Genomic DNA, 15,806 nt, shown 5'->3' on the forward strand with positions numbered 1-15,806 from the left:
GGATAATTCTCGGATAAAAATACTTTTAATAATAGTAATAATCAAACTATTAAAGGTTAAAATTTAGCTAGAACCAAGCTTAGCTTTATATAATTTATTCTTAATTGTTAAAATTCTGTTGAATTATAATTCAATTTATAACATTTTCCTCTCGAAACGGCTAAGGTTCCGTGAATCGAACTAGAAATTATTCGAACTGTTTTAATGTTCAAAAACAACAATTATTCATTTTAATTTATGGATGGATGATCAAAACGGATAGTTCTTGGTATTCCTGTATACATTCTAGACATAAATGATGAATAGGTACTGGCAGAAGCTTCTGTTCCTTTTTCATTAATAATTAATTTTGCTTTATGAATGACTTCATCGATTTTCATTGATTTATTATTGCTGATACCAGAAAAATTAGCCGATCCAGTGAAAGCATCTTGTATGCCCATTGATTTTAAGATTTCGGGCAATCGATATGATGTATCAAGTTTGATTTTTGGAAAAAACAGACCAGAATTACTATAAGTTCGATTAATAATTTCATCAATAAAAGATGAATTTAATGATTGACGAATTTTGCTTAGATCACAATCACGTTCACGTGGTAATAAACCGTAGAAGAAACATCGCTACCTTTGTATGGCATTTTAATTAGATCGGAATTCAATTCCGGAATTTCAACATATTCAAATGGATCTCGTCCATTCATATATTTAACATTTTTATATTCATTACCACGATGATCATAGAATATACCTTCTTTAGTACGTATTTCATTGAATGGTTTCAACCATTCACCTTTAAAATAAACAGCATTTATCAATGCAAGAACAGTATCAGGTGATGGTGGCTGTTCAAGCATAGGATTAATTAAACCATGTGTTTTATTCGATACATATTGATTGATTCGTTCCATAATATTTCTCGATTCTTTAGGTAAATCAACCGATATTATTTGACTATCATAATATTGTTCAATAGTTTTTCGATATTCATCTTTAATAGACATTTGATGATTAACAATCAACATATTACCGTATTCTAATTTATTAATAGAATCGGATTGTTTTATTTGTTCTTGTAATTGTTTAACGGAATTGGCTACAACTTGATGTTCACCATTATTCAATTGTGATACTTTGTCATATTTCAATACACGATTAAATTGTTCAGCGGTTGATCCTTGTGCACCTTGATGTACCATTGATAATGCAACGGCAATACTGTATGGTGAGAAAAAAACATTTTCCAAACCGGATGATGATGAAGATGGTGATGATTGATGTTTAACAATTTCATTCAATAAATGAAAACCAAAATCATTTGAAGCTCTGGCAAATCCTTCAGCTGATGCCGGATTTTGACTATAATTATCTGGTTGTGATTGTAATTGTGATTTATCAACACCGGTTATTGAGACTTCATCATCAGCTGCATAAGTGACAGCCATCACTATCATCAAAAAAAATGATGAAATAAAAACTTTCATTTTATTTGATTTTTGTTGTTGTTGTTGTTGTCTAATTCTTTGATGAAACCAAAATGATCGATTTTCATAGTTTTTTATACATTAATATAACTTGTTATCATATCACCGTAACACTTTTGTCACCGGTTTATCATTATTATTTCATTGCCAAAATGAATGCATGGCCATGGTCATACGATTGATTGTATTGATCGATCGATCGATCGATCGTCCAATCATAGCCTCAATCAATTTGTCTGTCTATTTTTCGAATAATAATGATGACAAAGCATAATTTCTGTAAACATCTCTACATATTTACAGTTATATTATCATTTGTTAAATTATTTAAAAATTAAAAAATAAATAAATTCAATTTGAATCATCAACAGGAAAACCAAACAAAAATAAATAAAAAATAAACTGGCTTACTATGCGATATAATATCATAGCAGTATCATTTCATTGATAATTTTCCAATCAATGAAAGAAATGAAAAAAAAAATATCGCAATCATCCATTTTAATCATTATATTTATTGAAGATTTTTCCGTGTTTATCATTTTGTTTTTCGGTAGAGGTAAACAACAACAATTATTTATTTCGATTTATACATTTAGGGAATGGGATTTCAATGTATAACATTGATGGTGATCTTTTTTTTTATTATTATTTAAAAATTATGAATTTCACCAAGGAATAAAATCTGACCGGTTGTTTGATGTCGAATAAAATACAAAAATGGATGATCAAAACGGAAAATTTTTGATTCTCTAAATGATGACATAAGAGCTATCTGAATATAGGTACTGGCAGCAGCTTCAGTTCCTTGTTCATTGACAATTAATTTGGCTTTATGAATGGCTTCATCGATTTTCATTGATTTATTACCACTGATACCAGAAAGATCAGCCGATTCAGTGAAAACATCTTGAATGCCCATTGATTTTAAGATTTCGGGTAATTCATATGATGTACTGAGTTCAATTTTTGGAAAATAAACAGTTGATGATTGATCATCATTAATTTGGCCAACAATTTCATCAATATAAGATGAATTTAATGATTGACGAATTTTACTTAGATCAAAATTACGTTCACGTGGTAATATACCGTAGAAGGCAACATCTTCACCTTTGTATGGCATTTTAATTAGATCGGAATTCCATTGTTTAATCTCAGCATATCCAAATGGACCTTCTCCATTCATATATTCAACATTTTTATATTCATGACCTTGATGATCATAGAATACACCTTGTACGGTATTACTTGGAATAAATGGTTTCAACCATTCACCTTTAAAATAAACGGCATTTATCAATGCAAGAACAGTACCGGACGATGGTGGCTGTTCAAGCATACGATCAATTAAACCATGTGTTTTGTTCGATATATATTGATTGATTTGTTCCATAATATTTTTCGATTCTTTGGGAAAATCAACCGACATTACTTGACCATCATAATATTGTTCAATAGTTTTTCGATATTCATCTTTAATAGGCATTTTATGATCAACAACCAACATATTACCATATTCCAATTTATTATGTTCTGATTTTGTCATTTGTTCTCGTAATTGTTTTACGGAATTGGCAACAGCTTGATGTTCACCATTATTCAATTGTGATACTTGATCATAATTCAATACACGTTTAAATTGTTCGGCAGTTGATCCTTGTGAACCTTGATGTACCATCGATAATGCAACAGCAACACTGTATGGTGAGAAAAGAACATTTTTCGAACCGGATGATGATGATGATTGATGTTGAACAATTTGTTTCAATAAACCGAAACCAAAATCATTCGAAGCTTTGGCAAATCCTTCAGCTGATGCCGGTTTTCGACTATGACTGCCAACATGAGCTGCATAAGTGACAGCCATCACCATCATCAAAACAAATGATGTAATAAAAATTTTCATTTTCTTTGATTTTTTTTTTGAATTTCGTTGTTTGATGAAAATTCTTCGATGAAAATGATGAAACAAAATGATCGATTTTCGTTGTTTTTATACAATATTAACCTGTTATCATATCGCCTTAACACTTTTGCTACCGATGATGCTAATCATCATCATTATTATTTCATTGCCAAAATGAATGCATGGCCATGGTCATACGATTGATTGTATTGATCATTGAGATCGATCGATCGTTCAATCATAGCCTCAATCAATTTATCTGTCTGTCTGTTTTTTGTTGAATTATGATGACAAAGCTGAATTTCTGTTGTTGCTAAATTATTCAAAATTAAAAAGAAATTCAATTTCTGTGTTTGTTTGTTTTTTTTCGAAATTTCTAGCAAACAAGAAATAAAATTTGAATCATCAATAGCCAAAACCAACCTAAAAAAACTGGCTTACTATGCGATATATTATCCTTTACGAATCAAAATCATTTCATTGATAATTTTAATCGAAATGAAAGAAATGAAATAAAAAAATATCTTAATCATCCATTTCAATGGAAGATTTTCCGTGGTTATCATCTTTTTGTTGCTGTTGTTGTTGTCGTGGGGGTGTTTAATCGAATAGCAAAAAAATGTACAGGAAAAATGACAACCATAACAACAATCATATAATCAATGAATTTTCCATTGTCTTTAAGCATTTCAAACAATCAAACATATATTCCTCCATCTTGACAACAAAACAAAACAACCAAAAGACGACCACTATTTTCTCTATTTTTTAAAAAACATAATTTCATTGTGTGTGTGTGTCTCGCATAATAGATGATGATTTTGATGTGTCCAGGCTATGATGATGTGAATTTTTGATGATGATGATCATCATCATTATGATTATAGTGTGATGATAATGAATTCTTTCATTCATTTATTTCAAACGAATGGGACAAAACGATTTTTCTCTCTTTTTTTTTTATATGTCCTTGGCTAGAACAAGTTTGAGCATTTTCAATCAAACAAATATCATCATCATCATCATCATTGTTTGGGTTTGTTTTTTTTTTGTTCTGACATAAATCAATTGATTATGGCTACTACACCACGCACTTGTTGAATTCTAATATTATTTTTTTCATAATTTTTTCAATCAATTCATCATTTTTCGTTTCATTCGAAGGATTCGTTGCTATGGAAATCTTTTCATATTGATTCTCATTCGAAAATGTGTATATTCTGGTTGTTGCCAGGCAGGCAGGCAAGCATTATCATTATTGCTTGATTGGCCACTTGGTTTAGGTTTTTTTCTTTTACTGGCTATTTTTAGCATTCGATTCAAGGATGCCACAAACAAAAAAAAAAAAAAAAAAAAAAAATAAGAGTGGAAAACAAAATTATCAAACAATTTTTTAAATCGATAAGAATAATTCGGATGATTCAGCTGGTTATTCGGATGATATTTTTATTTGTATATTTTTCCAGAAAAAAATTGTTATCAGTGAAAATATAAATGACAGCCGCATCAATATGATGATAGTGACACAAAAAAAAACATAAACATCTTTTACTTAAAAACAAAACAAAATTTAAAAAAAAACATGATAATAATCAATTGCAATAATACCTCTTGTTTACGATTGAAATAGTAATGATTATCGTGAAATTGAAATGAATGAAATTTGTTTTTTGTTTTTTATTGTTTTGAATTGAAATTATAATCTTTGTATTTCACCTAAAAATAATATCTGTCCAGATTGAATATGATTGATAAAAAATATGAATGGATGATCAAATTTTAATACAGGTAATGATTGTCGTTTTTCAACAATAATTTTATCCATTGTATGTAAATCATAAAATGAATCATCATTTCCTATACCATATTCATTCATTTGTATTTGTGATTGATGATAAATACGATCAATCCATTCATTGGTTTTTTCATTATTATCATCAGTTAGATTCGAACGATATGGATGAAATAAATCATTGATACCCATTTCTTCGAAATCATCGACAAGATTTTCATATGTTATACATAAATTCATACGTGGTAAAAATAAAGCAAATTCAGTTGCAAATGTTTGATTTAATTTTTCAATTAAATGATATAGATACAGTGATGATAATGATCGATGAATACGATTTAAATCCATTTCGATTAATCTGGGTAGAATACCGATAAATGAAAATTTTTGATCCAAAAATTTTATCATAATCATATCGGCATCCATATCGGGTAGATATAGATGTGGAAATAGACCATTTTTAAACATATATTGTATATTTGAATATTTTTCACCATTCGAACTATGAAAATAACCAATTTGTGTTTGTTGTTGATCAAATGATTCTAACCATTTTGTTTGAAATGTTGCCATATTAATCAAAGCAATTGGTTTTCTATCATTATCATCATTGATCGACGTAAGATTGAACGAATGTAACGTCGTTATCAATTTATTGATCATAGCATTCGGTAAGACAAATTGATTGATTTGATTTTTCAAATCTTCCATATCATTCATCATATTGATAATGTTCGCTTGATAATTTTCTTCCATAAATATTTTGTAATCTGGATTTGAATTTTCAGTTGAATTTATGGCCATTAAATTCAGATAAATCCAATTTGTTTCATTCAAATTATTTTGAATCGTTTGAATTGCATCGATAATATTATTAGCACAAGGTGATTCATAAAAATTTAAAACATTTTCCATTTGATATTTTGTATTTCCTTGTGAACGGGCATAAATCATTGATAATGATATTTCCAATATTAATGGTGAAAAAAGAATGTTCTCTTTCTGTTCATAATTTTTTACGGATAATTGTTGCAGAAGATCAAAACCAAATTGATTCGATGCAATTGTAAATGCTAAAGCAATTGATTCATGATTAATGGCCCGGACCGTCCAAAATGTTTGTCCGATTAGCAATGTCGTCAAGATTAATTTCGTCATTATCATCATCATCATCATCATCAATCGGTGGTTGGATATCAAATGAAACAAAAATAGAAAAAAGAATGCTAATTTAAAAAAAAACAACGCGTGATTATTTTAAATTGATACGCATTTATTTATTATGATTTTAATCGGAAAAAATACATCATGTTTGACAATTGACATTAAAAAAAATAACATTGTTAATCAATGTTGATGATTATCAGAATCACAACCAAATGGATCAGATTTATAATCAAGTATTTTAATGGCTGATTCTCGTATCAATGCAAGAAAATCGGATAAATTTTCCTGTGTAAATGTTGTATGTAAACGTTGATTTTCATCTGCAACTAAATCAGCAACACGTAAACATTGTTGATGATCACCTGAATCACGATATACTGAATGTAATAGAAAACAAAATTGTGGTATATAGATTCGTCGTATGCCATCCATTTGTCCTGGTCGACAATTTTGCCATTCATTACGTTTACGTTCCAATTGTTGTCTAATGACCAATTCATGTTCTTTACACATACCAATACTATTAATTGTCATCAATGATTGTGCATCATCATTATCATTATAATCATCATCATCAACAGCTTCTGAATGCATTTGTTGTTGTTGTTGTTGTTGATCATTTCCAGCGATAACAATCTCTGTTGATAAAACTGATGGTGCTTCTTCACCGACTGTTGCTTCAGCAATCGAAATCTGATTACGAGAAGAATGAATATCATCCGTATCGATTGTTTGACGATCTTGATTCATATAGATTTCTTGCATAAGATTTGAATCGACAACATCTAACCATATACCATTTGGAAAGCAAAGAAAAGCCAATAATTTTTTTGTCGTATTTGAAGCTTGAACATTTAACTGATTACGCCATATTTCCATATCTTGTTCAAATTGTTTTTGTCGTTGTTCATAAAGTACACGATCGGCAATACGATTGATTGGTGTTTTTGGTTTAGTTGGTTCACGTGGTTTTGTTGTATAAAGAAAATGATGCCTATTTAAAAAGGAAGAAAAAGTTAAATTTGTTTAAAAAAAGAATCAATCTTACCATTTTTTAAATGCTTCATTAGCTTCAAAATATGATGAATGACAAAGATATTCACGTATAACATTTTCAATATCAAATCCATAATCAAAATTTAATGATAATTTCCATTCATTATATGATTCATTTATAATATTTGATGGTAATTTATTAAATGTTTCAAATGCTAAATCAATTTTTTGTTCTAATAAAAAATTTCTAATCAATGCATTTGCTTGCCATAATAATTCTAAATATTGTGGATTATCACCATCCAATAATAACCAATCTAATGAATTAATTTTTCGAATATCATCTTCAGTAACAGTATTTGATAATAATTTAGCAATTTTTGATTTTGATTCATCAACAACAGAACGTTCATCAATATTTTTCATATTATCCGATTGAAAATGACCAAAATTAGCAAATGGTATGGATTTTGCATTCAATAATTGATAACCAGTTTTATTTAAACGAATATTTTCAATAACCATTGAAAGAATAGCCGATAAATTTAATTTAGCATTTTTAGCAATAATCAAACAAAGACGACGATCAGATTCATCATCAATTGTTTCCAATAATGTAGCAAATGTTCGAACTTGTTTAGTTTCAGGTAGAAAACTAGTATAGAATGCAATCAATTCAACTAATTTATATTCGATTAAAAATCCAATATAAATTTCTAAAATTTCTACACATAATATCGAATGACGTTCAATGTTGATTAGGTTTAATTCTTTCAAACAGATAACAATATGTGCAAACAAACGTAATAGATTTGGTTCAATAATTTTAACCATTAATTCTTCTTCCATATCACGAAGTTTATTCCATGATGATCGTGATATTTGATCGGCAATCATTTTTGTTCGTGATTCTCTATTTGTTTGTATTGTTTTTGACCATTCATATAAATGATCAACAAGTGAATCAATATTTGATAAAATAATATCTTTAACAATAGCACGATAACATTCTTCTTCTAATCTTGTTATAAATGATGATGTTTGTAAATTAAATTGTGTTTCTAATTCACGAAAAATTTCATCTGGTGTAAGACGATTATCCCAATAAGAATCTGGTAATTCAATATTACTTCTTGGTTGCATATCTGGTTTAGAAATATTTGTATCGATTAATAAATTTTCTAAATGTACATCAAGTGAACATTTAAAATATGCCCATAATTTATCCATCCATTTATTACATAATGGCATCAATATTGAACGATTTCCACTGAATGTAGAAAAAATTGCCCGTTCATAAAGATTTGTACCATCCATTTTTGAACATTTCCATGATGAAAGTTTCCACAGATCACGATATGGATTACCTTCAATTGGTGCTAATTGTTTAACTGTTGATGAATATTGTGATGCGATCGATATTCGACTATTCGGTGATGATGATGTCATTAATTGATCATTTTGTTCATTATTTAATTGTTCAGATTTTTCATTATAATTTCGATCATTATGAAAAATCCAACCTTCCAATGCAGCCGATAGCCAAAAATAACCAAAACGTTCGGCAATTTCTTTTCCTTCAGGTAGCCGACCGGATCGAATTAATTTGAATAGATGATGAAAAAGACGATTTTCATCTTCTTTATCCAAATCATGTAATGGTTGTCCATTACGAATCGGTGCATCTGGATCCATTTCTTGACATAAAATTCTTGAATTTTTTCCCGTTCCTAATGAAGCTGCTGTCATAAACATACTACTACGTTGTTGTTGTTGTTGTTTTGACGAAATTTTTAATTGATGTAATGTATTCTCCCAATATGCTGGACCATCAGAATAGAAATCCATTTTTTCCATTGATTTTTCCTCTTCATCTTCATACATTGATTCAAGCCAATCGATTATGATTTGCATTTCACGTAACATTGAATTTTTTTCCATAGCACGTTCAACTAATTCCGAATCATTTAAACGTAATCGCATATCTTCTTCAATTTCCATTTCCATATCCATTATTGATTGATTATTTAGTTCACCAAAACCTGAATTATTATTAGCTGCAGCCAAAAGATTTCGTTGATGATTATTGTTGGTAATCATTGTAGCGGTACAACGATCACCAAGTAATACTTTTAATAGACACCAAATATTACGTTCCAAACGTATTAATTGACAGAATTTATTCAGATAATTTAATTGATATTCTGAATGTTGATTTTTATTCTCTAACAATCGTTGTGTAACCAATAGATTATCATCACAAGTTTGTTGAAATAAATCCATCATTGTAAATACATTGGTAGTAGAATGTTGTGATGGTGAATGCTGTAAATCTAATGGTGGTAAATATTTTTGATTTAATTCAAAAAATGATTCAAATATAGCTAAACGAGCCATTTCATCTTCGGTAATATGTTGATCATCTAAATTATTTTGTGAATATTGTATGGTTGCATTTGATGATGATATATTTATCAATTTACTAGTAGATATTGGTGATTGTATTGTTATATTCATAGATTGATGATGTAAATCGGCAGATATGTTTGATTGAGACAATGTTGGTGATTCATCGATAGCAGCAAATGATGCTGAAGAATTATTACCACCAAACAAAGTACGAGATCGATCTATAACGACAAATGAATGAATTATTAAAAAACAATCATAGATAATCTTAATGAAACATACCGGCAAGTTTTGAAAAACGTGAAAAATTTCGTTGATAAGCAATCGGTGAATCCATTGCTAATGAATCAAATAATGAATAATTCATCGATTGACGATCATTATTAAAACTTGATGATTGTGACATTTTTTTCTTCTATTTGGTTTCGTTTCCTTCAAATTTCCAGTCAAATCAAATGAAATTTTTAAAAAAATGAAAAATGAAAAAAAAATCTTCAACCGTCTGTGACATATACAACATGTGATCCAACGTGATTGATGAGCGGGATTATATCACAAAATGATAATGTTGATCAACGCCATCTATTAGTTAAATTTTGAAAATTTTACAACTTAATTAAAAGCTAATTATAAAATCAATTGATTACAATCAACATTATGTAATAGGAATTTTTACTCTTTTTTTTTTTGTTGAATGAAATATGAAAATTCAGGATTTTTGATCTGTTATTCCGTGTATTCATCATTATAAGGAATTCCGACGAACATTATAATCAATTGAAAATGGTGAAAGATTGCAACAACAACAGCAAAAACAAAACAGAAAATCATTTCCATAGAATCAATTAGTTTTTTATTAATTAATTTATAATTAATAATATTTAGTGCATTTTTTTCCTAATTATCATTAATTAGGAGGAGGTGGTTTTGTTTTTGTTGTTTGTTTTTATATCAATTCTAATTCTGTTTTGTTGTTTGTTTTGAAATGGAAATAGAAATTGTTAAGTTCAGATTTATCTACACGAGCAATAAAAATTCCTATTTCGACAGTATCGATCAATTCCGGTTTATCTTGGGTTGTTTGACGGTAAATAAACCCTTATTTTGTTTGTTTGTTTGTTTATCTGTCCAAATCCATCAAACCAAAATGAGACGATTACCAAACAAACCAGGCCATGGTAATGTAATCAAATTTTCGTTTCCCGAATAGCCAAAAAAATAAATAGCCAAAACGGATGTGCGAGCGAACGAATGACAATAATATTTGATAAGAAATTTGATATTCAATTTCATTTTAACAACAACAAAAACAACAACAAAAAGTAAATAATGAAATATATGCCATGAATAATGTAATAATGTTTTCAAAAGTTGTTGAGAAGAAAAAAAAACGATGCCTAAAAGCAATTACATAATGATGATGATGATGAATATCCGAATTGTATTTTAATTTAAATTTCAAATGACATTCTTTCAATTCAATCCAAAAAGAATTATTCAAAATATTCTTCTTCTTCTTCTTTGTTCAATTGTATCGAACAACTACTACAGGAGAATCAGGTGAAACAAGAATGATTACAAAGAAAAAAATGATGAATTTAAAAAAAAAAAAATATATGTTCCAAATCCCATTCAGCCCCGTGAAAATACCAACACACAATGGAAACATTATAAAGAATTTTGTTTAGTTTAGTAAATTTTGTTTTCGGTGGAAAATAATGGTTTTCCTTTCATTCATTTGAATTCTTTTCTTTTCTTTTTTGTTTGAATTTGAATGAAAAAAACCATTAGTGAATTAATTTTTTTTTCAAAAAAAAACATGAATATTTTTTTACCTAATGATTAGAGGAAAAACATAATAATAATCGATCTAAATTGAAAAAAAAGGTCGGTTCGTTGGAAAAAAAAGATTGGAAATTTTAAAATTCATATAGTTTGCGTGTGTGTATGTCATTCGTTTACTTTTTTCGGGTTGTTTTTTTTATCAATTTGCCAACCCTGAAAAAAAGATGTAAATGTTTAACATGGAAATTTTTTTTTCTTTTTGGATTTTGATTTTGCAAATGAATTATCATTATTATGATCATCATTAATAATTGGGTGAAGTAAAGGTTTTTACTGGAAATTCAGAGGGAAAAACGGAAATAAATTCAGATTTTCATTTTTGTTTTTGGCTAATAACCATGATGATTATGGTGACAATATCAACAACGACAACAACAATAAAGATTTTTTTTTTTTGAAACATTATTTATTGACGATAATGGATGGATGGATAATTATCATTAAAATATGGATAATGTTAATGAAATAAATCAAAAAAAAACAAGACAAAAAACAAACAAACATTCAACTTAGATATGAAGTGAGTTGAAAAACCAAAAGAATATTCTTCAAAAAAGGAACACGTCATTTATGAACGGCATTAATTTAATGGTGTTCGAAATTTTATTTTTTTGGATTCTTTTTTTTTCAAACAAAAATTTTTTATTAATTTTTAAAGAATTATTATCGAGAGAAAAAAATGAAGAAGAAATTTCAAAAGAATCAAATAAAAAGGAGACAATGATAAACTGATAATAATGACGACGACGACGACAACGACGACGATGATGATGGTTTTGATTTTTTCTGGTTTGTTTTGTTTTGTTTGGTGGGATGATAATTTTTTGTGATTTTTTTTTTCTTTGATCAAAATTTCAGATTAATCATGTGCAATATTGATCGATCGAATCGATATAAAAATCGATTGCTTCATATTTATAGATTTCATCGATAATAATAATAATAATTATTTACCAGGATTACGTCCACCTGGTCGTAGAAAATCTTGTCCTAAACTTTCACCACCAAGAAATGAATTTTCACAATCACCACCGGGTAAACCGCTTATACATTCCATTCGTTTGATAATTAAACGATCATTATTAACTAATGGCCTTTCTTGATTTCCATTACCATTTATCGATGATGATGATGTAATTCGATGCGGAACTCTATGAAACAAAAACAAAAAATCAATTAGAAATTTGATAATTAATAAATTATCTTTCATAAATCGATAAATAATATAGATAAGAAAACATTGCATGCATCATTTGCAGTAATAAATTATGCAACTAAATCAAGAAAAAACTAAACGAAACGATAAAAAAATCAATTCATCAAACCACAACAAGGATGGTAAAAATGGGGAAATCATTCATTCGAGATCAGGCAATTTGAAAAAAAACGTGAAAAAAATGAAAAGAAAACCATGACAGCATCACAGATAAATTTGAAATTTTTTTTTCGGGTGCAAACAACTAAATTTGGTTTTTAGGAAAAATTCATTCGTGAAAATTTTGAGTGCAGTAATTCTGGTCATTGATCAAATTGGATTCGAAATTCGATCATCATCATCATCTTTGAAATTTAAATGAAATTTCGAAATCATGCCTGCTATTTGGAATATTTACTCGATATTTTTTATCAAATCATCATTATCGATTAATAATTTTGATGATGGTTGTTGTTGTTGTTGTTGTTCCGAAAACCATGTATTATATGATAATGATGATGATGGATTATTTGATAATGATGATAACAATCGATTGTTTATTGGTAAAAATCGATATGTTGTTGAAGATTCACTATTACGTTTTTTCCCGGGTGATGCTTGTGATTCCCAAATACGACGAGCATTCGATGCTGAAATAAAATCACGAAAATCGCAATTATTTGATAGTCCAGCATTGATCAAACATGAACGTTTTCTATTGTTTAGTTGTTTTTTGTTGATGATTTTTACCATTATATGAAAATATCGATTATATCGATTATTGTAGGATGGAAGGGTTTGTCAATTTGATAAACATTGAAAACAAAAAACGAAAAACGATTGTCCATCAAATGGATCAAAGAGAGGAAAATAGAAAATTTTAAATAAAATTGAAAAAAAAGCCTTCGATATTTATGTTGATCATAAGAAAATGATTGATTTTCGACTTACCGGCTAATATATCCATTACCATTATCATCAAAATTACCACCACCACCACCATGGATTAACATAATCGGCTGTAACATAAATAAACGATCTTTAATATTATTAAAAAATTGATCATCAATTAATTGTTGTTGTGGATGATGTTTTTGTTGTTGATTTGAAAATAAATTTGTTGTCGATGTTGTTGTTGTTGGTGATGATGATTGTTGTAATAATCTTAAACGATAACTTAATATATTGATCAATGAGTTTTATTTGTTTTTTATATTAAATAAAAAGAGAGAAAAAAAAGGAAACTTACTTTGAATTACGAATCGATGATGATGATGATCGTTGTGGTTGGTCATCCATTTCGGATGAAGATGATGATGATGAAGAAATTGAAGCAGAAATCGTTCCAATCAAACTGGCCATCATTATAATGTTGGCTAACCAAATGAATGTCATTTGATAGCGATATTTTCGATTATTATTTTCAAACATTTTTATTTTATTTTTTTAAATTTAAAATTTCTAATTAAAGAATCAATTAAGAAAAAATACCCAGGTAAAACAATTTTAGATTCTTTTTGCTTGAATCTCTTGGGTGTTTGAATGAGTGTTTTTTGTGTGTGTGGTAGAGAATTTTGTTCACATATTTTGTTTGAAAATTCTTCTTTTTTTGAAGAAAAAATGAAAAATGTTTTTTCGTTTTTATATGAAAAAAATGGATTAGGAATTTTACGTACAACCGGATCGAACGAAAAAAGAATCCATCATAACCGCACATGCGTAAATCGAATGTTCATGTTTTTCGAATGTTTTTTTTGTTGCAAGATTCGAATTACCGAAAAATAAAACCTAAACAAGGTGGTGTCCATTGACAACTGATGATAAACTGATATTATGGCTTGTTTGTTTGATGAAAATGAAAAAGAAAAAAATTCAATCAATCGATGAATTGATGATAATCAACAATAACTTGAATAATACAAGATGTCAAGAATCTGTTGTCGAACCAGAAAAAAAATTTACTTGAAAAATCATCAAAATACGTCAATCATTTTATTATCATCATGTTGATGATATATAATGGTAACACTTTCTCTCTCTCACTCTCGAATATCAATCAACCATCTGTTGTGATCATTATGATGATGATGATGATAATAATATTGGAAAATTGAAAAATTTCGGTTTTTTTTTATTATTATTGCTAAATCATACTGTGTGTATATATCATATTTACAATACAACATCTCATCATGCTGTTTTAGTGACGTTATTTATTTGAATTTTTTTTTTTTTTTTTTTTTTTGTTGCTCCTATTCAACCCTTTTTTTCTCAGTTATTATTATTTATTGATGATGAAGAAGAAGAAAAAAAATTCCAATTTACAGATTCGAATGTGATTTGTAAAAGAAGAATTTAACAAATTTTTTTCTTCTCCTCACCATTATTATTATGTCAAATTGGCAAATTATTTTTAAAGTTGATGTCATCATTATCGGGAAAAAATAATAATTCCAGAATAAAGATCAAATTGAAAAACTTTTCCATCAGAAAAATTTTTCAATTTGATTACCAGTTATAAATGATTTACAAGCAGGAAAAAAAATTTTGTAAAAAATATTGTAAATTGAAAATTCTTTGGAAAATTTTAAAATTGGCAACAAACAAAACGAACGAATATCATTCATGAATCAAAATAATGAGCAAAATCAATCACAATCAAGAATTTCCAATTAACCGATAATTACTAATGGATTTTTTTTCCTCCTTCAAAATTTCGTAATTATCGATCGATTGATTGATTAGCGTCTTTTTGGTTCACTAATGACGACATTATCCATATCGGATGTAACCAACCAACATACTTGGTGGGGAATTGCACTTGAATTCAACGGAAACAACAGCAGAAGAAATAAAAGATGATTCTTACAAAAAGTATCCTGATCATGATTTTTTTTCCTTCTTCAATGTTTATTCAAAATTTTATAACAACAACGACAACAACAACAACCAGATGAAAATGAAAAGTTAACACAAACAAAATTGATCAATGATTTTTTATTATATTCCA

The 15,806-nt window shown here is 28.1% G+C and overlaps 4 protein-coding genes across 4 annotated transcripts; all 4 read right to left on the reverse strand.

Moving 5' to 3' along the window:
- Positions 1 to 49: 49 nt before the first annotated feature.
- Positions 50 to 3,479, reverse strand: LOC113794961 (uncharacterized). Its single transcript, XM_075819478.1, is given in 3 exon segments — positions 50 to 613; positions 616 to 1,564; positions 2,139 to 3,479. Coding segments are annotated over 3 exon segments (2,586 nt in total). The 5' UTR covers positions 3,393 to 3,479; the 3' UTR covers positions 50 to 230.
- A 1,270-nt stretch (positions 3,480 to 4,749) lies between these two features.
- Positions 4,750 to 6,363, reverse strand: LOC113794978 (leukocyte elastase inhibitor-like). Its single transcript, XM_027345146.2, has 2 exons — positions 5,001 to 6,363; positions 4,750 to 4,817 (listed from the first exon to the last, which is right to left on the reverse strand). Exon 1 carries the CDS (start codon positions 6,361 to 6,363, stop codon positions 5,089 to 5,091), a length of 1,275 nt encoding a protein of 424 aa, XP_027200947.2. The 3' UTR covers positions 4,750 to 4,817; positions 5,001 to 5,088.
- Positions 6,364 to 6,436: 73 nt separating this feature from the next.
- On the reverse strand, positions 6,437 to 10,287 carry Nup107 (nuclear pore complex protein Nup107). The gene is made up of 3 exons (XM_027345145.2): positions 10,039 to 10,287; positions 7,400 to 9,977; positions 6,437 to 7,345 (listed from the first exon to the last, which is right to left on the reverse strand). The coding sequence occupies exons 1-3, from the start codon at positions 10,160 to 10,162 to the stop codon at positions 6,532 to 6,534; spliced, it is 3,516 nt and encodes a 1,171-aa protein (XP_027200946.2). The 5' UTR covers positions 10,163 to 10,287; the 3' UTR covers positions 6,437 to 6,531.
- Positions 10,288 to 12,145: 1,858 nt separating this feature from the next.
- LOC113794991 (uncharacterized) lies at positions 12,146 to 14,775 on the reverse strand. The gene is made up of 4 exons (XM_027345162.2): positions 14,046 to 14,775; positions 13,748 to 13,972; positions 13,215 to 13,511; positions 12,146 to 12,752 (listed from the first exon to the last, which is right to left on the reverse strand). The coding sequence occupies exons 1-4, from the start codon at positions 14,225 to 14,227 to the stop codon at positions 12,548 to 12,550; spliced, it is 909 nt and encodes a 302-aa protein (XP_027200963.2). The 5' UTR covers positions 14,228 to 14,775; the 3' UTR covers positions 12,146 to 12,547.
- Between the last annotated feature and the right edge of the window lie 1,031 nt (positions 14,776 to 15,806).

Source organism: Dermatophagoides pteronyssinus, unplaced genomic scaffold, assembly GCF_027571235.1.
Source record: "Dermatophagoides pteronyssinus isolate colony J.1.1.1.1 unplaced genomic scaffold, Derpt_VIB-CSIC_2022.12 sq0004, whole genome shotgun sequence".
In the NCBI taxonomy this organism is placed as follows: domain Eukaryota; kingdom Metazoa; phylum Arthropoda; class Arachnida; order Sarcoptiformes; family Pyroglyphidae; genus Dermatophagoides; species Dermatophagoides pteronyssinus.

What these genes read in the sequence shown, in the direction of transcription:
- LOC113794978 (XM_027345146.2), bottom strand. Translation starts at nt 6,363, where the DNA reads ATGATGATGATGATGATGATAATGACGAAATTAATCTTGACGACATTG.
- Nup107 (XM_027345145.2), bottom strand. Translation starts at nt 10,162, where the DNA reads ATGTCACAATCATCAAGTTTTAATAATGATCGTCAATCGATGAATTAT. An exon ending in ACGTTTTTCAAAACTTGCCG is followed by an intron (nt 9,978 to 10,038) that starts GTATGTTTCATT and finishes TTGTCGTTATAG; the next exon opens with ATCGATCTCGTACTTTGTTT. An exon ending in AATGAAGCATTTAAAAAATG is followed by an intron (nt 7,346 to 7,399) that starts GTAAGATTGATT and finishes CTTTTTAAATAG; the next exon opens with GCATCATTTTCTTTATACAA.
- LOC113794991 (XM_027345162.2), bottom strand. Translation starts at nt 14,227, where the DNA reads ATGTTTGAAAATAATAATCGAAAATATCGCTATCAAATGACATTCATT. An exon ending in GGTAATGGATATATTAGCCG is followed by an intron (nt 13,512 to 13,747) that starts GTAAGTCGAAAA and finishes ACTAAACAATAG; the next exon opens with AAAACGTTCATGTTTGATCA. An exon ending in GATTTGATAAAAAATATCGA is followed by an intron (nt 12,753 to 13,214) that starts GTAAATATTCCA and finishes TTTGTTTCATAG; the next exon opens with AGTTCCGCATCGAATTACAT.